General features: G+C 27.5%; 1 protein-coding gene across 2 annotated transcripts; it reads left to right on the top strand.

Moving 5' to 3' along the window:
• Positions 1-2,905: 2,905 nt before the first annotated feature.
• LOC112690071 (7SK snRNA methylphosphate capping enzyme-like) lies at positions 2,906-18,238 on the top strand. Of its 2 annotated transcripts, none has more exons than XM_025563997.1 (7): positions 2,906-3,404; positions 12,468-12,752; positions 12,821-13,078; positions 13,846-14,340; positions 17,056-17,470; positions 17,548-17,766; positions 17,836-18,238. In XM_025563997.1, the coding sequence occupies exons 1-7, from the start codon at positions 3,400-3,402 to the stop codon at positions 18,064-18,066; spliced, it is 1,908 nt and encodes a 635-aa protein (XP_025419782.1). In that variant the 5' UTR covers positions 2,906-3,399; the 3' UTR covers positions 18,067-18,238. The 2 variants fall into 2 exon arrangements, with proteins under 2 accessions (XP_025419782.1, XP_025419773.1); XM_025563988.1 differs by having other exon boundaries at positions 13,843-14,340; positions 17,836-18,237.
• The last annotated feature ends 914 nt before the right edge of the window (positions 18,239-19,152 follow it).

The following is a 19,152-nucleotide window of genomic DNA, read 5'->3' as shown; positions in this document are numbered from 1 at the left end:
GATATTGAATAAATTTGAAGATAAAGTAAAATAAAATATATTAGTATATTTTTTATATTTTAAAAATATGACTATTTTGAAAAAACTACAATATATGTGCAATAAGCAATTATTATGAAAGGATAATAAAAAAAACTAAGATTGAATATATGTATAAATATTGAAATGATATGGAAGGAAGTCTCATATTAGGGACACTTAGTGACTTTACATTTACATTTACAATTTAGCTTATACATTTATTTTTGTACATCCTATTATGAAGAAGATGCGTCGTGCGTACAATAAGTATTACGATAAATGTATTATGCATATACAAATTACACACTCGTATCAATTATTTAACTATTGTTAAATGATGACTGATGGATGCCGAATTCAAAACATTATTATTCTTAGTTATTTTCTTTCACTAGTCCTATCTTTGACTTCTTCGGCCGTTTATTTGTATGCGAAATGAAAACTAAATAAAATACTCCAAATTAAATAAACAATGTAAAATATTAAATGAAAGTAGTTAATTTTAGCTTTTATATGATCTTATCATTATGGATACGAATACGTTTAGTTTATGAAGTTTATTTACCCTATTGTATTTGTGATAGTAATTTTAACTATTCATCTTCAGTTATTTTGTTAACAAGTTAAATAGAAAAACTGGTATTTATTTAATTATGACAATTGACACTGCCTTGTACTGTTCACCTTGATGTTATGGAATATAAAATATAAATGTATAATTTTTTTTAAGAACCTGGCTCTGTTTTTGTTTCAGGCTTTAGTTCTGTAGTAAATTATTGGTACAATATCCATATATTTTTCCATTTAGAACTTTTTGTTTTTTTCCTTTATCATTTATCACATACAATATCACATTACATCTAAACTAAAAGCTTTCTAGTTGGTTCACTTAAACTGTTACTTTATATATAAAATGATTCCTATTTATAATGGATTAGATGTAGTTTAAATAATAAGTCGTGTTAAAAATAAAGTTACTTTTTCCATTTGTCCATAATATACTTATCTAAATCTAATGTCGATTATTTTGACATCTGAACTTATTATTAACTACATCTTTAAGAGATAAAATAATAATCAATTAAAGTAAATACAAGATCATATTAATATTAAAATTAATGAAGACTTTCAAAAACGAAATAAAAACTTAAATTATTTTCTAAATTTCAATAAAATTAATTATATAATAAACAAACATATTTAAATTTTACAACGTTTTCGTATTATTTCAATTACATTTTAAATAAATACGAAAATATTCCTATAAATAATTATACCTTTGAAATATTACAAGAATATTTAAGAGCATATTTACTCAACATTTAGACACACAAAATAAAAAAAAAATAAAAATATCTCGGTTCCAATAATATAATTTTATTAAATATTATAGAAAATTTTCCACTCTGTAATAAAATCAAAATGGTCATTTTGTTCATATTTTTATCAAAAAAATAAAATTGAATACGGAATAAAATATCTTACATTTTTAACTTATGAACTTATTTATATCATTGTATTATTTTTGTTTTAACTTATTTTTAAAATGTTTTTAAAATCATACCGATATATTACTATTTCCAATGTAATACAAACAATTTATTGCGCATTAAGAATTTATAATTTAAGATCTTAATGTATGATTAATAAAGTTACTGATATTCTAATTACTTAGAAAGTTTCTGTAAACAAATATTAAACAGTATCATGGGCGTACTCACGGGGGGGGGGAGTCCGGACCCCGCTATTGAAATTTTTACATACTCAAAGATTTAATAGTAAATAGTATAATAATAGTACATAGTGTATTTTAATTTCCCATTATCTTCAATACACAAAGTTTATAGATACCAAATGTGTATTACACCTATAATATATAAGCCATACTAGTTATAGTATATTACATAGTATATTAACAGTAATTTGTTGATATTGAGTTAAATTATAATTATATTTAGAGAACAGATAAAATAAAAATGTTGGACCCCCCCACCCCATAAAAAATTCCTGGGTACGCTTCTGAACAGTATATTTAATGTAAATAAACATTCAAGTTCAACGAACTGCATTCGGAATTGTTCTTCGATTTTTATAATTTATTATTGCTATCAAATTTGATCGAAGTATTAATGAGCAATCTTTAGTTAGTATACCTTACATTTTTATTTTTATTCAAGACTTTAGTAGGAATATATATATATATAGGTATATATCAAGTTCCTAGAGAAACATTTGCTCATAATTATTTAATTGAAATATTAATTATATTTTCATAAAACGTATACGTTATATAATTTATTTTCATGTCTGTTTCACACGAGAAAGTAAATGTTTTGTAGAAATAAATCGGTTCTCATATTTAGTAGGTATATATTTGAAAATCTTAACTTGTTAGTATTAATTTGTGTACACGATAAAACGAATTTCAATTGATTTTTCGATGATTTTAATCGAAACAACTGGACGTTTTACTATCTTTTTATCGCGATGATTTGAACTTTTGGAAGCGTTATTGATTCATAACATAAAATCGTTCCTGAAATATCAGCTTCGCGTTTTGACCATACGCGTTTGACCTAAATATCGAAATAATAAAATATGTAACCAAGCGGCAAATTTCAGCTGTTTTACATAACACAACGTTTTGTGTGTGCACACGTCTGTGCGCCGACGACAACAACACTATTATATTAAAATAATGTGCATGACGGATAATACGACGTGAACGGCAATCCCACTAGGATGCATTAATATTATTAACGCTGCGCAAATCCGAAAGCTTCGGAACGATACGACGTAGACTTTCCGATGGTTGACTACGGTCCTAGGAGGGGCACTCTATGGATTACTCGGCGGACGCTATTTGACGTGCACTACGATGTGCGCGCGCGTGTCATACGGCGCGTGCATGTGTTGTTAGCGTACGGGCGCGCGTGTGCGTGTTTGGCGCGCGGTAGTGCGTCGCGATCGCCCGCGTAGCACGACAAAACCGCACGGGAATAATTATCGTGTTCGCGAGCGGGTATTGCGTCGCGCGGGACGTGGCAGCACTGCGCGCTCCCGAACCACATTGTACGGTCGGGCGAGCGGCGTACGCGACCAGTTATTAAACATTTCGACGCCGAACGCGCAGGAACGCCGCCGAGTCGCGTACCGTTCCGTGCACAACGACCACCACCACCACCACCTCCACTACCACCGCCCGGCACTCGTGCCCTCCGAACGGCTCTCGCCTGCAGCACCAGACGCGGAGTCACGCACGCACTCCGCTCGCCGGACATCGTACGCACGCACAAGCACGCGACTAAGATGGCCGCCGTGTGAACGTCGCCGCTGCGATCACCGCCGACAACGTCGCACAAGCGCGCAGCCTCATTCATGTTGTGAGTATACGGCTGCGTGTCGCGTCGCACGCGACGTCTGTTTATTTTTTTTTTTCCTTCTCCTTCGTAGACGACGGCTTTTCCGCCGAGCGTGTCGGAAATGTTGACGTTTTTCCTCGGTTCCGCACTTTTACATCGTTTTATTTTTTTTTTTTTCTCTCTCTTCTGTCTCCGTTATCGTTCGACGGAGGTCCTCCGTCCCGACACGGCGAACGCGGTACGAACGCTTGCCTCGGTGTACACGATCAAACATGACCCCCCCTACCCGCGCGTTACCGCCGCCCGTCCTAATTTTTCCACATCCTTCCTCCTGCCGCTTCCCCACGTTCGTCCTTACGTGTTATTATTATTGTTGTTTTCTACGCCGCCGCCACCAGCTGTTCACCGCCCGGGGAGGTCGAGCGGGCCTTGTTCACTGTTCTGAGCCTGTTGTTCTTCCCCCTTGGGTTTCACGACCATTTTTTTTTTTTTTTTTGCCGCGGTCGATTGCGACCACGTTTACGTACACGACATCTGTTTTCCGCGGGTTTTTCCGTCCCAGTCGAACCAATACTGCCGTTGTCACTTACCCGACCAAGGCGCCTAATCTGCCGATGAGAAACTGGTTACTCCCGCCGTGGTGCACCACCCGCATTTTCGTCCCGTTTCCGAGTTGCATTTCGCACCGCCGTTCACCACCGCTCCCGACGGGTACATTTGCGTGTTCGCAGCCGTCGCGCTCGACTTCCACAACCTTAATGTAAAAATCACTGCGCGTTGCTACACTGGCGCGTGTGCGTCGGTTGCAATTCTGACGTAGAAATAATACGTGTTCCTGTTTCCTCTTTGTCCGTTACGTGGTCGGAAACACACAACCATAATAACTTCGTGTGTATACATTGTATATACTATTACGTTCATTATATTCGTGTATGTACACCTAACGACGGCTCCGGTTTCGTCGCGCCGTTTTTCGATCCGCGACGCGGTGGGGCGGGCGCAGGAAAACGGTACCCTCTTGGCTTTTGATACGTACCCGTTATTAGGACAAGAATTGCATATTACGTACGTAATATAACGTACTCGATATTGGTGATGCATTTGAAACCCTAACGGTATTTTTTATACCATCGTTGCAACACGAAAAACTGGGACTTTTTCGTCCCAATTTATTACACTAACCGTTTTATCCTCGAAAACAAACAAAAGTATCTTTGTATATATTTTAAACAGTTATTTTTATCAAACTTTTTTTAAGTACACCACACGGTAATTTTATATTTTATCTAACACGACATTTTTTCATGGTAAAAAGACAGTTATGCATTTATTATAAACGAAATTAACATTTATTTTATTTTAATTATTCAAAAATGCATTTATTTAATTAGTAGAACGTTGACGAGAAATATTATTTCTATAACGTATGATGCAATTGTGCATATCTCAATATATATTTGTAATAAAAAAATAAAAATTAAAAATTAGTAAATAGTTAATACACGTCAGTTATTATAAAAATGAACAAATATTTCATATATAATAATAAATAAATGTTTTGCCTAGAGTATATTTATATTTGTAAAGTATACAATTATGGTAATTGTTATATATCTACCAAGTTAATAAAATTGCCACTAATTTTAATAACTTTGTATTAACCTGATGATGAATTTTTAATTCGAAACCAGATGTACTTATAAATATAATAATACTACAGAACAAGTATTTGTATATTTTATATGTTTGTTTATTCATTTATATATATATATTGTACGTATGTGCTATAAAATTGAGTCATAATTGAATAAGTTTGCATCAAAAATGACGATGGTTGTCCGGAAATAACGAATTAATTTTCTTCGCCAATCGTTAGGATGAATACGCTATGTGCCCAAAAAATGTGTCAATTCTTGAGCTTTTATAACGTGCCTAATTGTACCTCGTGTAATATATTTTAATGATTTTCTATGGAACAATGTTATTCAAATATTTTTATTATTTTCTTGCAAAAATTCGTTTTTTCGAATATTAGTTGGTCATTTTCAATTTCATTGTATAAACTGTTTCTAATGACTTAATTCACTAAATCATTTCGTGTTCAAAATAGGTAATAATGTGTCGGTACAGTTTTATAAATGAATGGCATTATTTTAAATACTCATTAGTATTATTACGAGTATATTTCAATTACTAATTCTAGGACGTATGACCAATACCTTAAAAAAAATTTAGCTTGACTCGATGATATTACAATTACTTTATCAAAAAGAAAACTTCACACAACCCAATGTTATATTATTAAAGGAAATCATTCGTATTTTCCTATTTAATAAATATATTGTAATTGAAATGAATGTTTAAAATCAACTTTTAAAAATGGAGAATCTTAAACATTTATTCAGAACGTTGCTAATCCAATAAAAAACGTAAACACGTATTTGTAGTAACTAATCGTTCTTTTTAATAGTACAACTTCTGAAACATTTTATCGGGAATTTATTATCGTCTTTTATTCGAGTAAGTATACTTTGAACAGTTTTTAGTTTATTTGTCTTAATTTAAAAAAAAAAACATATGGTTGTTTATTTTAATATTAATTTCATAAATTAACAGGCATTTTTTAATCAATGTTTGATTTTTTTTCTGAAATCTAATAATTAATTAAATATAAAATTAATGTTTTACAAGACTATACATTTGATACCCTAACCTGGCGTTTGGCATATTGTCAAAATAATATCTTCAAGGTGGTCAACTGAGAAATCTCAATATAAATGACACGAGCTTTATTATAATTTTTTTTAATAGTAGTAATTTTGCTTTAAAAATTTCATGAAAATGACCTGGGAATGGTTTCAAAATTAAAAAAATGTTGTTGGTAATTTTGAAATATAATATTTTCATAAACATTAAGTTATATTTTACATTCACGCTTTACTTTTCGAACTTATGTATGAAGTAAAGAGAAATTGAATCACAATGAAAACATAAGTAACTGATTTTAATTTTAAAGATATTTTACCCAAGCAGACCAAATAAATTATATTTCGGATTGTTTATATTGTGCGATTAATGTTTATTCATTTTCTGCACCGATTCGTGTAATTTAGAAACATTTATTGAATAATAAATTATAATTAAAAATACACATACTTTAATGTAATCTAAAAAAATAAACATCTTAATATTTTTTGAAACGTACCTATATGGAAGCATGTAATTTAAATTAATTATCTTAAATTCTAAAGCACAGTTTTCATTTGAACATCTAACCGTAAAAATCGCATATTGAACCAGCTGGTAATTATTTATTAGTAAATTATTATTAGTATTTAAAATTAAGATAAACACTGTACTTCTTACGCCACTACGCCAACATATATAGTATATACAGGGCCGGCCCAAGATATTTTGTCACCATGGGCAATTTTTTGAAAGACGTCCTAAAACAAATTTTCTTTAATATATTAAATAAATTTTATACTTATCTATATATTTTGTTTAAAATTCTTATATTTATGGATAGGTAAAATATTGCAAAACTTATTTGGGTACAATTTATTATCACTATTTATAATGAATATTTAATTAACACTATTTCTTTAATCGTACAATATAATAAACATAATACATTTTTTTTAAACTATACATTTTTTTCTAGATTTTAAATCAGCAAAATTTTATATTACTTCGTTCAGATATAATTCAGAATCTATTTCATTTTCTATGCTGAAAATTGCATAATATGCAAAATTATTGAGACGTTCATATATATTATCTTTACGTTTATATTAAATTAGAAAAATTATGACATTTTTAAACATTTTTTTATTTGTAATTGCTTTTCTAATTTTCTTTTACGATTTTGACAACCGCTAGCTTTTTTTTGGTGCTACTTTTTCTCTACCAATTAATATTTAAATAAAATTGCATTAACCTACGATAACTGTTTTAATTTATCAATACAAATGTGTTAATTCAAAATTGCTTCTATAATTTAAAAATACTTACATATTTTAGACCGATAACGACGACACCGCTAACTACTGTTCAACTTCATTAGCAAGAAATAAATGTGATCTCATTTTACATTGTATTCGTATACAAATACGAATCTTAATCTTTACTTATAATGACAATAAATTGTACGATTAATATAACTCTAATGATAACCATCACAGACTCTGTGGCGACTATCTTATATCTGAAACGTATCTGCTATAACACAAACTTTTTTTGGGTTTTCCGAGTTAATGATTATATATTTTTGTACAATATTTTTAAATTATTTGTAATATTACAGTAGAAAGTGATGTATAATTTATAAAAAAAAAATTATGTAACAGAATATTCTGTCATGGATTTAGAAATATTGTCAATTTGAATAAATATTACACTTAAATTTATAAAATATTTTTATATTAAACGCGTCCCTATAAAATTGCCCATGTCTTGGGCCGGCACTGAGTATATAGTATTACATACTACTATATTGTTGGTCTGAATCATCAAAAACATAAATAGTTATACATTTATAAATTATTACTGAATACTGGTTAAATATTTAATTTTTATGTACCTATTATAATTGTTGGTAAATATATTTTCATCGAAATAGAAACTGAAAATATGGAGCAATTTATAAAATTGACTTAAAAATATAATCAATCAATTTCGGTATTCTACTATTATTTAAATATTTTAATTTTGTTGGCCTATTTTAAAAACGTTTTTATGCAAAATATAGCAACACAGCAAAATATATTTTAGTTATTTAAATGCATCTGAAAAAGTTATATTTTTGGGATGTAAAATTTAAATTAAGACTTAACTGTATAATTTTCATAAAGACAATAAATTATTACTTAAAAAAAAAATATTTGACGAATTTAAAGTTGGGATTAAATTGTTAATAAAACTAGTAAATATATAAATAAAGTAAATGATAAATATATTCACGAATAATGGCTTCTTTTAGATTACAATTTAGTTAAAAACCAATTATTATTTCAAAAATCTGATTATTTAATTCTACTCAGGCTAATCTTTGTCCATAAATGTTATTTAAATTTGTAATATATTTATTTTAGTTAAGATTTTATGGTATGCGAAATATAGGCACATAGTACATGTTGATAGTCCATATAAATAACTGTTATGGTTATCATTGTTATTATTCAATTTATGTCAAAAAATATATCTTAATATACATCTGATTAAATCTACATTTTTAACTTCGCACACCATTTTAGAACACTTTACTAAATTGATATAAAAATTAGAGATCTATGACGCATAAAAAAAATCTATATTTTGAAATATTAACAGCTGCGAAATGTGTTAATTATGACGATAATTAAGTGGGTAAATTACTAGTACTCGGTACTCAATTCAAAATGTCATAATTTTTAATAATAACTTTATTTAAATATGCTATATAATACTGGTATTAATTATAATAGGTTTTTAAATAGTATAACAATAATTTAATTGATAATTTATGTATAACAATAATGTAAATTATTTATATTCCCGAAAACTTAAATAAATTAAAGCAGCTCAACTTTTTTTATGTCAGCTGACTCAATTAATATTTATAAGTAGGGCTCGGAAGTTTATGCATTTTGCATTTTTTTAGAACTTTTTAGACAATGCTCTTAACCTGGCTACAAATTATTTCATTAGCATGTGAATCCGAATAACTCATTTTTATTTTGCATTTTTTGGTATTTATTACTTTTTAAGTCATTTTATGATATTTTTAGACATTTTTACTGATTTCACACTTCTTATCGTTTTTTGTCGACCATTATGCCGATAATTCAAGACTTGTCTTATAATCTTACATCCTGATTGTCGTATTGTGGTGAATATTATTATACCTACATTCCGGGCAGGATTTAGGAGAGGACAACTGGGCCGATAGCTCCGGGGCCTCCACAATAGACTTCGAAAAAAAAAAATTTTTCAAATCACCCATGCACTGTCACTCCGCCGTCCAGCCGAAAGTAGCCAATAGGATAAAAATCGGTATTCATCAATTGCGCCGAATTTGGGACACTACATGTAAAATATACATCTATTGCGCTGGTATAACAAATATACACTTCGGGAACTGGATTTCAACGAACCCATCAACGATTTTTTGGCGAAAAAAGCTCGGAAGGTTCCGTTAATTAACACTTAAATTTAATTTCTTGTTTCCGTTTATATTTGTATATGTTTGTTAAATACTAATAAAAGAAAAAAATCTACTTTGAAAAAAAAAAAGTTCATTTTATTTGGAAAATAATTTGGGGCCAGGGGCCTCCACTCCTTTGTTGCCTCGAGATCTCCACACCTCCAAATCCGGCCCTGTCTACATTTTATTATTTTTTCCTAGTATTCGATTAGTATCCGATTTTATCACGTTGATTACAGCCGTCGCATCGTTATCATGTTATAGTGAATACTACCTATTATATCTAAATTTTATTATTTTTTTCGTAATTTTTTCGAAATGACGAAAATTAAAACGTCGATAAATTTGTATAGAATGTTACAGTAAAATAGAGTAAAATATTAAAAAAAAAATGTATTTTTATTAATTTAAAACAATTATTTGTAATTTTTTTTGTCATATTTTAATGTTTTTAAGGTCATAAACTTTCGAGCCTCAAGCATCGCTAATCTTAGGCAAAACTAATATTTAAGATAACCTCACTAAGAATTTCCAGATTCTTGACATTTCAGTTTGCTATACATTTCTTGGCATTCAACCATTTAACCTATTTTTCATTTATAATTATTTCTAACATAACATTTACAGATTTTACTTTATAGTTTAAATCTAAATACATAAAATGTCCATATATTTCGAAATGTACATAATGTTGTATACTATAATGTATTAAAATACAGAAATATTGCTTTTTTAGAATATAGAAAATATAACTATAGTTATTAGTTATACATTAATTATTTACTTCTCGACATTATTGTATTAAAATAGTTGATTATCTTTCATTTTAAACATGATTGCTTTTGAATATATTAAGCACATTTTCAAATTTAATATAAAAAACTTATCAAAAAATATAGGAATTATCTTATTTTTTTATGAATATTTTATCAGCCCTATATAAACCAGCTAGCCTTTTATAAAGAGTAACTCTTGACTTTTTGTTTATTCTGCTTTAATATTATTTATTTCAAATTTAATTTTTAGTAAATAACTTACCTAACAACATTTTTTGAGTTTTCATAACATAAGTGTACTAAATTAGTCTAAACTTATAACTTTTGGTTTGATAACCTAAAAAATATTTGAAACTTAGGCAACTTGCCATTTTATATTTTACTTATTAGATTGGTTTTGATATTTTGATACATTTTAATTATTATATTGTGGTATTATTTTTAAGTTTTTCATCTTTAACATAATTGCAACCATATTTGATACAAAGGCTACTAATAATTCTTATTATTCCTAAGTATAAATTGTTTCATTAAAATACTATAAATTTAATATTAACTGTTCAGTGACGCAACTAGGACAACTGAGGCCCCAGTGTCATTTTTAATGAAGGGACCCTAATTAAAGTTATTTATTGTGAACAACATTTGGGGTGGTTAATAAAATGATAAATCGCCAAAAGGAAAAAAAATTAAGTAATGTGTTTAATGGTAACTTATATATACTTATACACTTATAAGTTGTAAAAACTGTTTTTAATCAGTTTATTGAAAGTGGTAATTACTATTCATTATCAATACCACGTATTAAACTTAAGTTAATAGATTTATTAAAAGTTTTACCAAACAAATAAAAACATAAATCATAATATACTTACAAAAATAAATAAAAAATATCACTTTTAAGACTACATTAGTCATTTATGTTTTATATATATTTTAATATTTTATACATTTAGAGTAATATAATGAAAACTATACTATTAGAAGTATCTCAAATTTGTCTTCATTTAAGAAAATTTTTTTTTCTTGTTTTTAAATTGGCAAACATAGAAATCATTTTTTCTAAATCATCTTGATTAGTTACATTTCTTTCTATATTTATAATGGAAATATTAAAAAGTCGATCCTGCCCCATACTGTTTCTCAAATAGTTTTTAATAAATTTCAATTTCGAAAATGATCTTTCTGCCGTGGCAATGCATTGCAAGTGTTATAGGCAATAAAATTTAAATTATACATGCAGTTATTACATCACAGTATGTAGTACAAAAATCATTTTTAACTATAAATAAAGCCAGATCCTAAATCATTTGAATATTAGTGTTTAAAATCCTTTTAAACACAATAATTTTCTGGTAAAATCTGAAGAAATGCCATCATTGTATAAATAAAAAAAGTCCATTGGAGCTTTGGAGAACTCATTTTCATCCATTTTAGCAAACATTGTAGAAAATAAGAAATCAAAATTCTTTGTAACTTCTTGTAGTCTTTGAAACCGTGAGTTTAGTTGAAATATAACTTTATCAATCACAGGTAGAAAAATTTTAACTCTGAAATGTTCATGTTATATTTAGCCGGCGATCACCATCAATTTCATCAAAATATTGTGGAGCAAGTCTACTCTTAACATGAAAGTTAGAAGTAATTCCTCATCTGGAGCATAATTCTTTACACTCCAACAGTATATTTTTATATCTATCTCTTAGGTTTTCTATAATTGTTTTGGCATGCATTGTGCAAATTTGTATTTCATTTCTGAAGGGATTTGTACACCCCGTGTAATGCTCTCAAAATCTTTTTCCAAAAACATAAAATTAGAACAAATTCCATAGATTCTAGTTTTTTCTTTATGAAATCGATAATTTTATTTTGTTGTCCGTATTTCGGGAAAGTATATTTGTACATCAAAATGTCATGATTTTTATATTTATTGTAAAGTTAGATAGTCAAATACCAAAATAGATTATTTTATTTAGGCTGAGCCCAGGGGCCCCTGCTATCTTTGGGCCCCGGTGTTTGACACTCCCAACCTACCCGGTAGTTGCACCACTATAACTGTTTCAAAATGAAAAAAGTATGTTTTTACTAATTTAATAATTTAGTAATTTAAATTTTTAATTTTAGGTTTATAATGGCTACCAAAACTGAAGTTGAAAATGAAGAAGTTGAAAATCCACTCGAAAATCAAAATCTGAATACAGTTTGCAAAACATTACAGTTTTCTGATACTAATATAAAACTAAATTCATCAAGAAAAAGATGTGTTAGCACATCAATTATTATAAGCTCTTCGCCAAAGAAAAAGAAAAAAGATGGTCAAAATGTTATACCACCTAAAAAGTTTTTACTTGGTGGCAACATTTCTGATCCGCTCAATTTAAATAGTCTACAAAATGAAGATATCAATAAGTATATATTTATTTTGTAAATATTTATGTGCTTTATTAAGATTTTAACAATTATTTGAAACCTTGTAGGGCAATGAATAAAACTCCAAAATCATCTCCTTTACATTCAAACACAATCAACATCAAAAAAGACCATGTGAATGTTATTATTCCTCGAAATTTATCTGATCCATTAGAACTTGGTACCTGCGATGATGTCAAAGCAGTTATTTGTCCTGAATTAGATTCATTGAAAGAAAAAACTCCGCAAAAATTGATTACTAAAAAAGTAATAGCAAAATCATTATCTGATTCTGGTTTACTCACTGAAAACACTCAAGAAAATAAGTAAGTTATAAAAATAGTTATGTTATTCACATATTCAACTTAATTATGAAATTGTTCAAATAATTATACTAATAACTTAAATGTCTCAAGTTTTATAATTGTTTTTACTCTTTATTTGCTCTTACTCCTGTAACTCCAAGAACCAATGATGAATTCCTTTAATTTGGATTATAGATCTTATGTGAAATGAGTAATGTATTTATTTTACAATCATCATTAAACTCGATTTAATGTTAAATCTATTAAAAAAGTTATATGTAATACTCCATGTCTGAAATCAAAATTATGTTCTTATTGCATACCTACAGGAAGACATTTTTTGATATTTCATATATTTACTTCTTTTTCAAATCTTATTTCAAATTATTATTTACAACTATCATTACAAAGGGTTTTAATACATAAATGATACAAGTACACAAATATTTATATAAATAATAATAATTTGCCGATTTGAAAAAATAAAAAATGAAAATATTTTTGAGCAATAAAACTTCTAGAACTGAATTTACTTTTATCCCCTTTAGATTCATGTATCAGAAAAGACAAATTTAAAATTATTTATAATTTTTATTTGCATTAAAATTTTTTGATCTTTGTAATTGACTTGTATAACTGGTACCTTTATAAGCTTGAACTATTAAGTATTACATATATTTTATTTATATAATAATTAATAGTTTGATAAAATTATTTTATAACTCATTGGGATTTATTTAAAATTTACAATTAATTCTATGATTGTATATTTTGTTTTGTCTTAGTAGTTTATCGGAATTAATTGATAATAAAGAAAAGACAGTAGAAGATATTATTTCATCACCATCAAAGAAAAAAGCCAAAATTGAAATGTATGAAAAAAATATTTGTAAAGATGAAGATAACAATATACTTAGTACTGTTATTGAAATAATAGAGAAAATCAAAGAAGTATTAGAGAATGAAGTTCAGATTAAACCAATAGATTCATGTTTTATTCCAATTCCTAAAAGTCCTGTTAAACAGTTCAACAAACCATGCAAAATTCCGTTATTGCCTGAAAAAAATATGAAAGACATTATGGAAAAAGAAGAGCTGCGCGAACCAATTAAACCCAAAAGAAATGTAGTAAACCCAGTTGTTCCTCAGACCACATTAACAGAAAAAAAATGCAAACCTCAGCATATTGTTGCTATATCAACTAAACCAAAACAAAAAATAAATAAAAATGAGCCCAAGTTTAAAGAAAAAAATTCTTTGTTTAAATATGGAAATTACAACAGGTAAGATTAAAGTTATTGTTAAATTCAAAAAATATGTACCTTTATAACCAATTATCTTAATGTAGTTTGAAAAAATATTTTAGTTGACAAATGCAGGAGGTATTAAAAGAATGTATCTTTATTGAATAGATGTTTTATTAATAATTAATAACTAATATAATATCGTATATTGTAATATTATATTTAATCATGAAGTTTGTGATTAATAAAAATGTAATTATTGTACTATTTCAAAATATATTTTAACTATATTACATATATTTTGAATATAAAAAAAATTATTTATATAATGAACCATTTTATAGACACCTATATTAATACATTTTTCAGCTTTTTGTTTAAAATAATTAATGTGCACATTTTTTATAAATAATATTTTATCAAAAACATAGTTTGTATAAAAAATTGTAATATCTATTTATCTAATTTAAAATATTTGATCGCCAAAGATTTTTAATTTCAAAGCATTATAACTAAATTTCTATTAATTTGCATCAAAGATTAATGAAATAATCCATCAGTTATGTTGCTTTATTGAGATTAAAATCTAAAAAATTTTGAAATTTTACAATTTACTTATAAATCAATATATCATTTATGTAAAACTGTGTATTTATGTTTAACAAAATAGAATTTAATCAATTATATAATTATTTAATTTGATATAAAACAGTTTAAATGTAAAATCTTACATTTATGATTCTTACTTTTGTACAAAATATTTGATGAATTTTTCGTTTCTTTCTTCCCCATTACATTTTTTGTAATATTTGGTTTTATTTATATAAAAAAATCTTTAACAAAGTAATTTTATTACACTGTGTATAAAAAAAAATATTTTGATATTAATTTATAATACAATTAAATAAAAGCATATTTTATTTTATTAATAAAAGTTATTATTGTACTGATGTATATTTACCAAATTTAAAATTAATATTTTTACCTTCTTCAAACAAAAAAAAAAAAAAAAAAAACCGTCTGTATAAATAAACATTCAAATGAGTTCCTGTGGTATAACTAAAATTATCATCAATAGAACTATTAAACACAATAGTATAATTACACATTAAAGCACTCAGAGGTAAAATATTTTTTTTCGTCCAATTATAGAAATTATGCACTTTGTCTCTTAAACTATATTGTAACCAAAGGCGTCACAAACTTTTTATTTATATTATATTTATTTCATTACTTATTGTTTAGATAGGCAATAATTATATCTTAAAACATCATTAAGCCTTGTCTTCATGTATTACTTTTCAAAAAATATTTGTGCCCTAGAGAACACTGTTTACCCCTGTAGTAACTACTATGTATGTTGAACTATCTTATTTGTTTAATTATGAAAATAATTTAATTATTCATATGGATTTGAATTATGTTTACTAAAATAGTTTTAATATTATCAATTCTTCTTCATTATCCTATTAATATACTTGTAAACAATATAAATCTTAATCATCTCTTACAGTGGCGTAATTAGAAATTTGGTTTGGGGGATAATAGGTTTTAGAAAAATCTGTACACCTCATAGAGTAACTCCCCCCCCACCCTACCAGAATAAAATTTTTAATTATTTAAATTTTAATAATAATAATAGTAATCGTAATAATAATAATAATGATAATAATCATATTATCACAATATAATAAATAAAAAAAAAATTACATAAAAAAAGTTTTGGGGGAGATCCATCCCCCAAATCCCCCCTAATTACGCCTCTGATCTCTTAGTTAATTCTTAGTTAACCCAGAGAAAAAATGACTGAAAATATTGATTAACGCTTATTACAAATAAAAATTAAATAGTATCAGTTGTTATTAAATTTGAGTACCTAGCAGCAACCATAACTATTTTGTAATACCAAAAGTACCTTAATGTCCATTAAATTATACATCAATCTTCAAATGTTTATGAATCGTAGTAGAAAGTTCGCAATAATGTTTTGCCAAAAATGACTTAAAATGTTGACGTAAATTAAATCGTTAACATTTGTTCATAATATTTTAAACGCAATTAAAAGTTTATTCGATGGAATATTTTGATAAGAAACACCTTTAAATAAATAATTTAAAACGTTTTTACAACACATTCCTTGCATTATTTTTTAATGAAATGTTTATAGTTACGAAAATTATATTAGTTGATAATATTATCATACATTGTAAACAATCTATTCGGTTTACTGATATCGGTGATAAAAAAAAAATCAAATGTAGGTTCACGTACATTGTGTTCTATGCATTCAAAGATACTGATCATGGTTCCTTGGCAGGAATCTGTAGAGCTAAACAGTTAAGCATTTCGAAAAAGTCGTTGAAAATGTGTGCATTTGTTTTATTTTATATTATGATATAGTCTCATAAAGTTAATTTTAAAATGTAAATTGTAACTAGTGATTTTAAACATTTACGTTTTCGTACATAATCGAGGCAAATTACTCAGGAAAATACCTTTCTTGATCAGAATGAATACACTAAAATGGTTAATAATTGTTAATAGATACACATTAATTTCATTATATTTAATGAAAGCTGGTTGGAACAATAAAGAAGGTTTATTGTATAACTTGTACATCTGGTCTTGATTTTAATGATTGAATAAGAAATTGTTACATGCAATTTGTGTGTATCAGATTCTTTACTCTGCGTGTATTTTTGCTGAGCTTAAATATTATTATTTCTTATAATGTTATTTATTTATTTTTTTTAGATATTACGGTTATCGTAATCCTGATGATGAAGATCATAGACTAAAAGTACTAGCTGAACGTATGGATTTATTCTACGGAAAGGATGTATTAGACATTGGCTGCAATATCGGTCATGTTACATTCAGCGTCGCCAGAGATTTTGGTGCAAAGTCAGTAGTCGGGATGGACATTGATCGTAAATTAATAAATATTGCGCGTAAAAATGTACAATATTATATCAATGACACAACGCAGTCTTCCTCTCATCTTTCACCAAATTACCAATTTAATGATTATGCTTCACGTAGTCATAATGATGTTAACTGTGATACAACCCAATCATTTCCTATATCTTTACCTATGTTGTACGGTCCTATCAATTTACCTGGTATGACGATATTTGGAAGATTTCCCTTCAATGTTTCTTTTGTGCAGGTTAGTAATCAGAACCAAATGTATTTGAATCATAAGTGCAAACTTGATTTGTACTTAATATAACCCATATGTTTCAGGGAAATTATGTATTAGAATCTGATGTCATGCTCTCGATGGAAGTGTGTAAGTTTGACGTTATTCTTTGTCTGAGTATTACCAAATGGCTGCACTTGAATTGGGGTGATGAAGGATTGAAACGAGCATTCAAACGTATGTATGCACAATTGCGACCTGGTGGAATACTTGTAGTAGAACCACAACCATGGAAATCTTATGGCCGGAGGAAAACATTAACAGTAAATACAATTACAACTTAAATTAATAAACAAGATGCTTACTGACTTTCTGTTGTGTTTTAATTTCAGGAAACCATCTGGCGAAACTACAAGAACATTGAACTAAAACCTCCGATGTTTACTGAGTATTTGTTAAACGAAGTGGGTTTTGCCAACTGTGAGACTCTTCCTATGCCCCAAAACTTGTCAAAAGGATTTCAGCGTCCGCTCAAACTGTACAGAAAACCTAACACTACTATTCTTAGAAACGTGCCAAAGTGCACAGATGTTCAACCTAATGAAACACAATCAAGATCATGAGTGTAGTATTGAGTACTTCTAATTGTTTGTATTAATAAGTTATTGTTATATATGATATTGTTATGAATAACATTGTTGAATTTAACTGGACCATTTGTATATTTTAATTACCAAATCGTTATTAAATATTTTTTTCTCTTTTCAAGATATTATAAAATAGTACAAATTCTATGCTTAGTATAATTTGTAAGATAGAAAAATATTTTTTTTTGTATTGTTGAGAAAATATAATGTGTAATATGCTTTGTTTTACATTGTTGTTTTTAAATCTATATAGAAAAAAAAATGAAATAAGTGTAGTCATTAGCTTTTTCTTTCTATATTTTCTTTGAGAACATTTATAATAGCATTGATGAGCCATGTCATGACTAGTTATGATGACCAATAAAAATATATTTTCTCTTACTGTAGGAAGGTATATTTTTTTAACCACTTACTTTCAATGTCAAATGTCTGTTTGGCCCTGTAATTGATCAAATTTATTCTTAAAGTTACTTTTGTTGGTGTTAAGAATTGTATCTATATCTCATAAAATCAATGATTACAATGAATTGTGATAGAAACCTGTATATTTTAAATTAATTCCATCTTGGTCTAAGGTGTGTATCAGCCTTATTGGCTGAATAAGGAATCAGGAAATAAATAAGTGCTTTTGGTTAAATGGATGAAAGAGCTATTGCACAGGTGATGGGTTCCATTTTAACTGCCACTATAATTGTTTTTTTTATCAACTCGTATCAGTTCAGAATATTTTTTTAGTTATGTATTATTATTTTAGTCAAATTGTATTACACATTATTAATCTTGTAATGTAATTCTTCATATGTACTCGTAAAAAAATACATTTTCTTAGGACTAAAATATATCATAAAATTTTTTGTAAAAGTATTCTAAAATACTAGAAACAATTTTTAACAACACTTCTAGTGTATAAAACATTTTGGATACAACTTCACAGAATTCACCCCTGACTGCAAGTTGTACTTAAAATGGATAGTAATATCGCATTATATCATAACGGAGATGAGAACAGAACCGTAATACATTTTGCACTCAACAATTCAACATTATGGTTAGATCCAAATC

Source organism: Sipha flava, unplaced genomic scaffold (assembly GCF_003268045.1).
Source record: "Sipha flava isolate LNK unplaced genomic scaffold, YSA_version1 113_pilon_pilon, whole genome shotgun sequence".
NCBI classification, from domain to species: domain Eukaryota; kingdom Metazoa; phylum Arthropoda; class Insecta; order Hemiptera; family Aphididae; genus Sipha; species Sipha flava.
The sequence above is the reverse complement of the archived record's forward strand: the minus strand, read 5'-3'. Positions and strand labels throughout refer to the sequence as shown.

Bases quoted from the DNA above. Each gene is read 5' to 3' on its own strand.
- LOC112690071 (XM_025563988.1), top strand. The intron at 13,079-13,842 runs GTAAGTTATAAA...GTTTTGTCTTAG, and splicing joins GAAAACACTCAAGAAAATAA to TAGTTTATCGGAATTAATTG. The intron at 14,341-17,055 runs GTAAGATTAAAG...TATTTTTTTTAG, and splicing joins AAATATGGAAATTACAACAG to ATATTACGGTTATCGTAATC.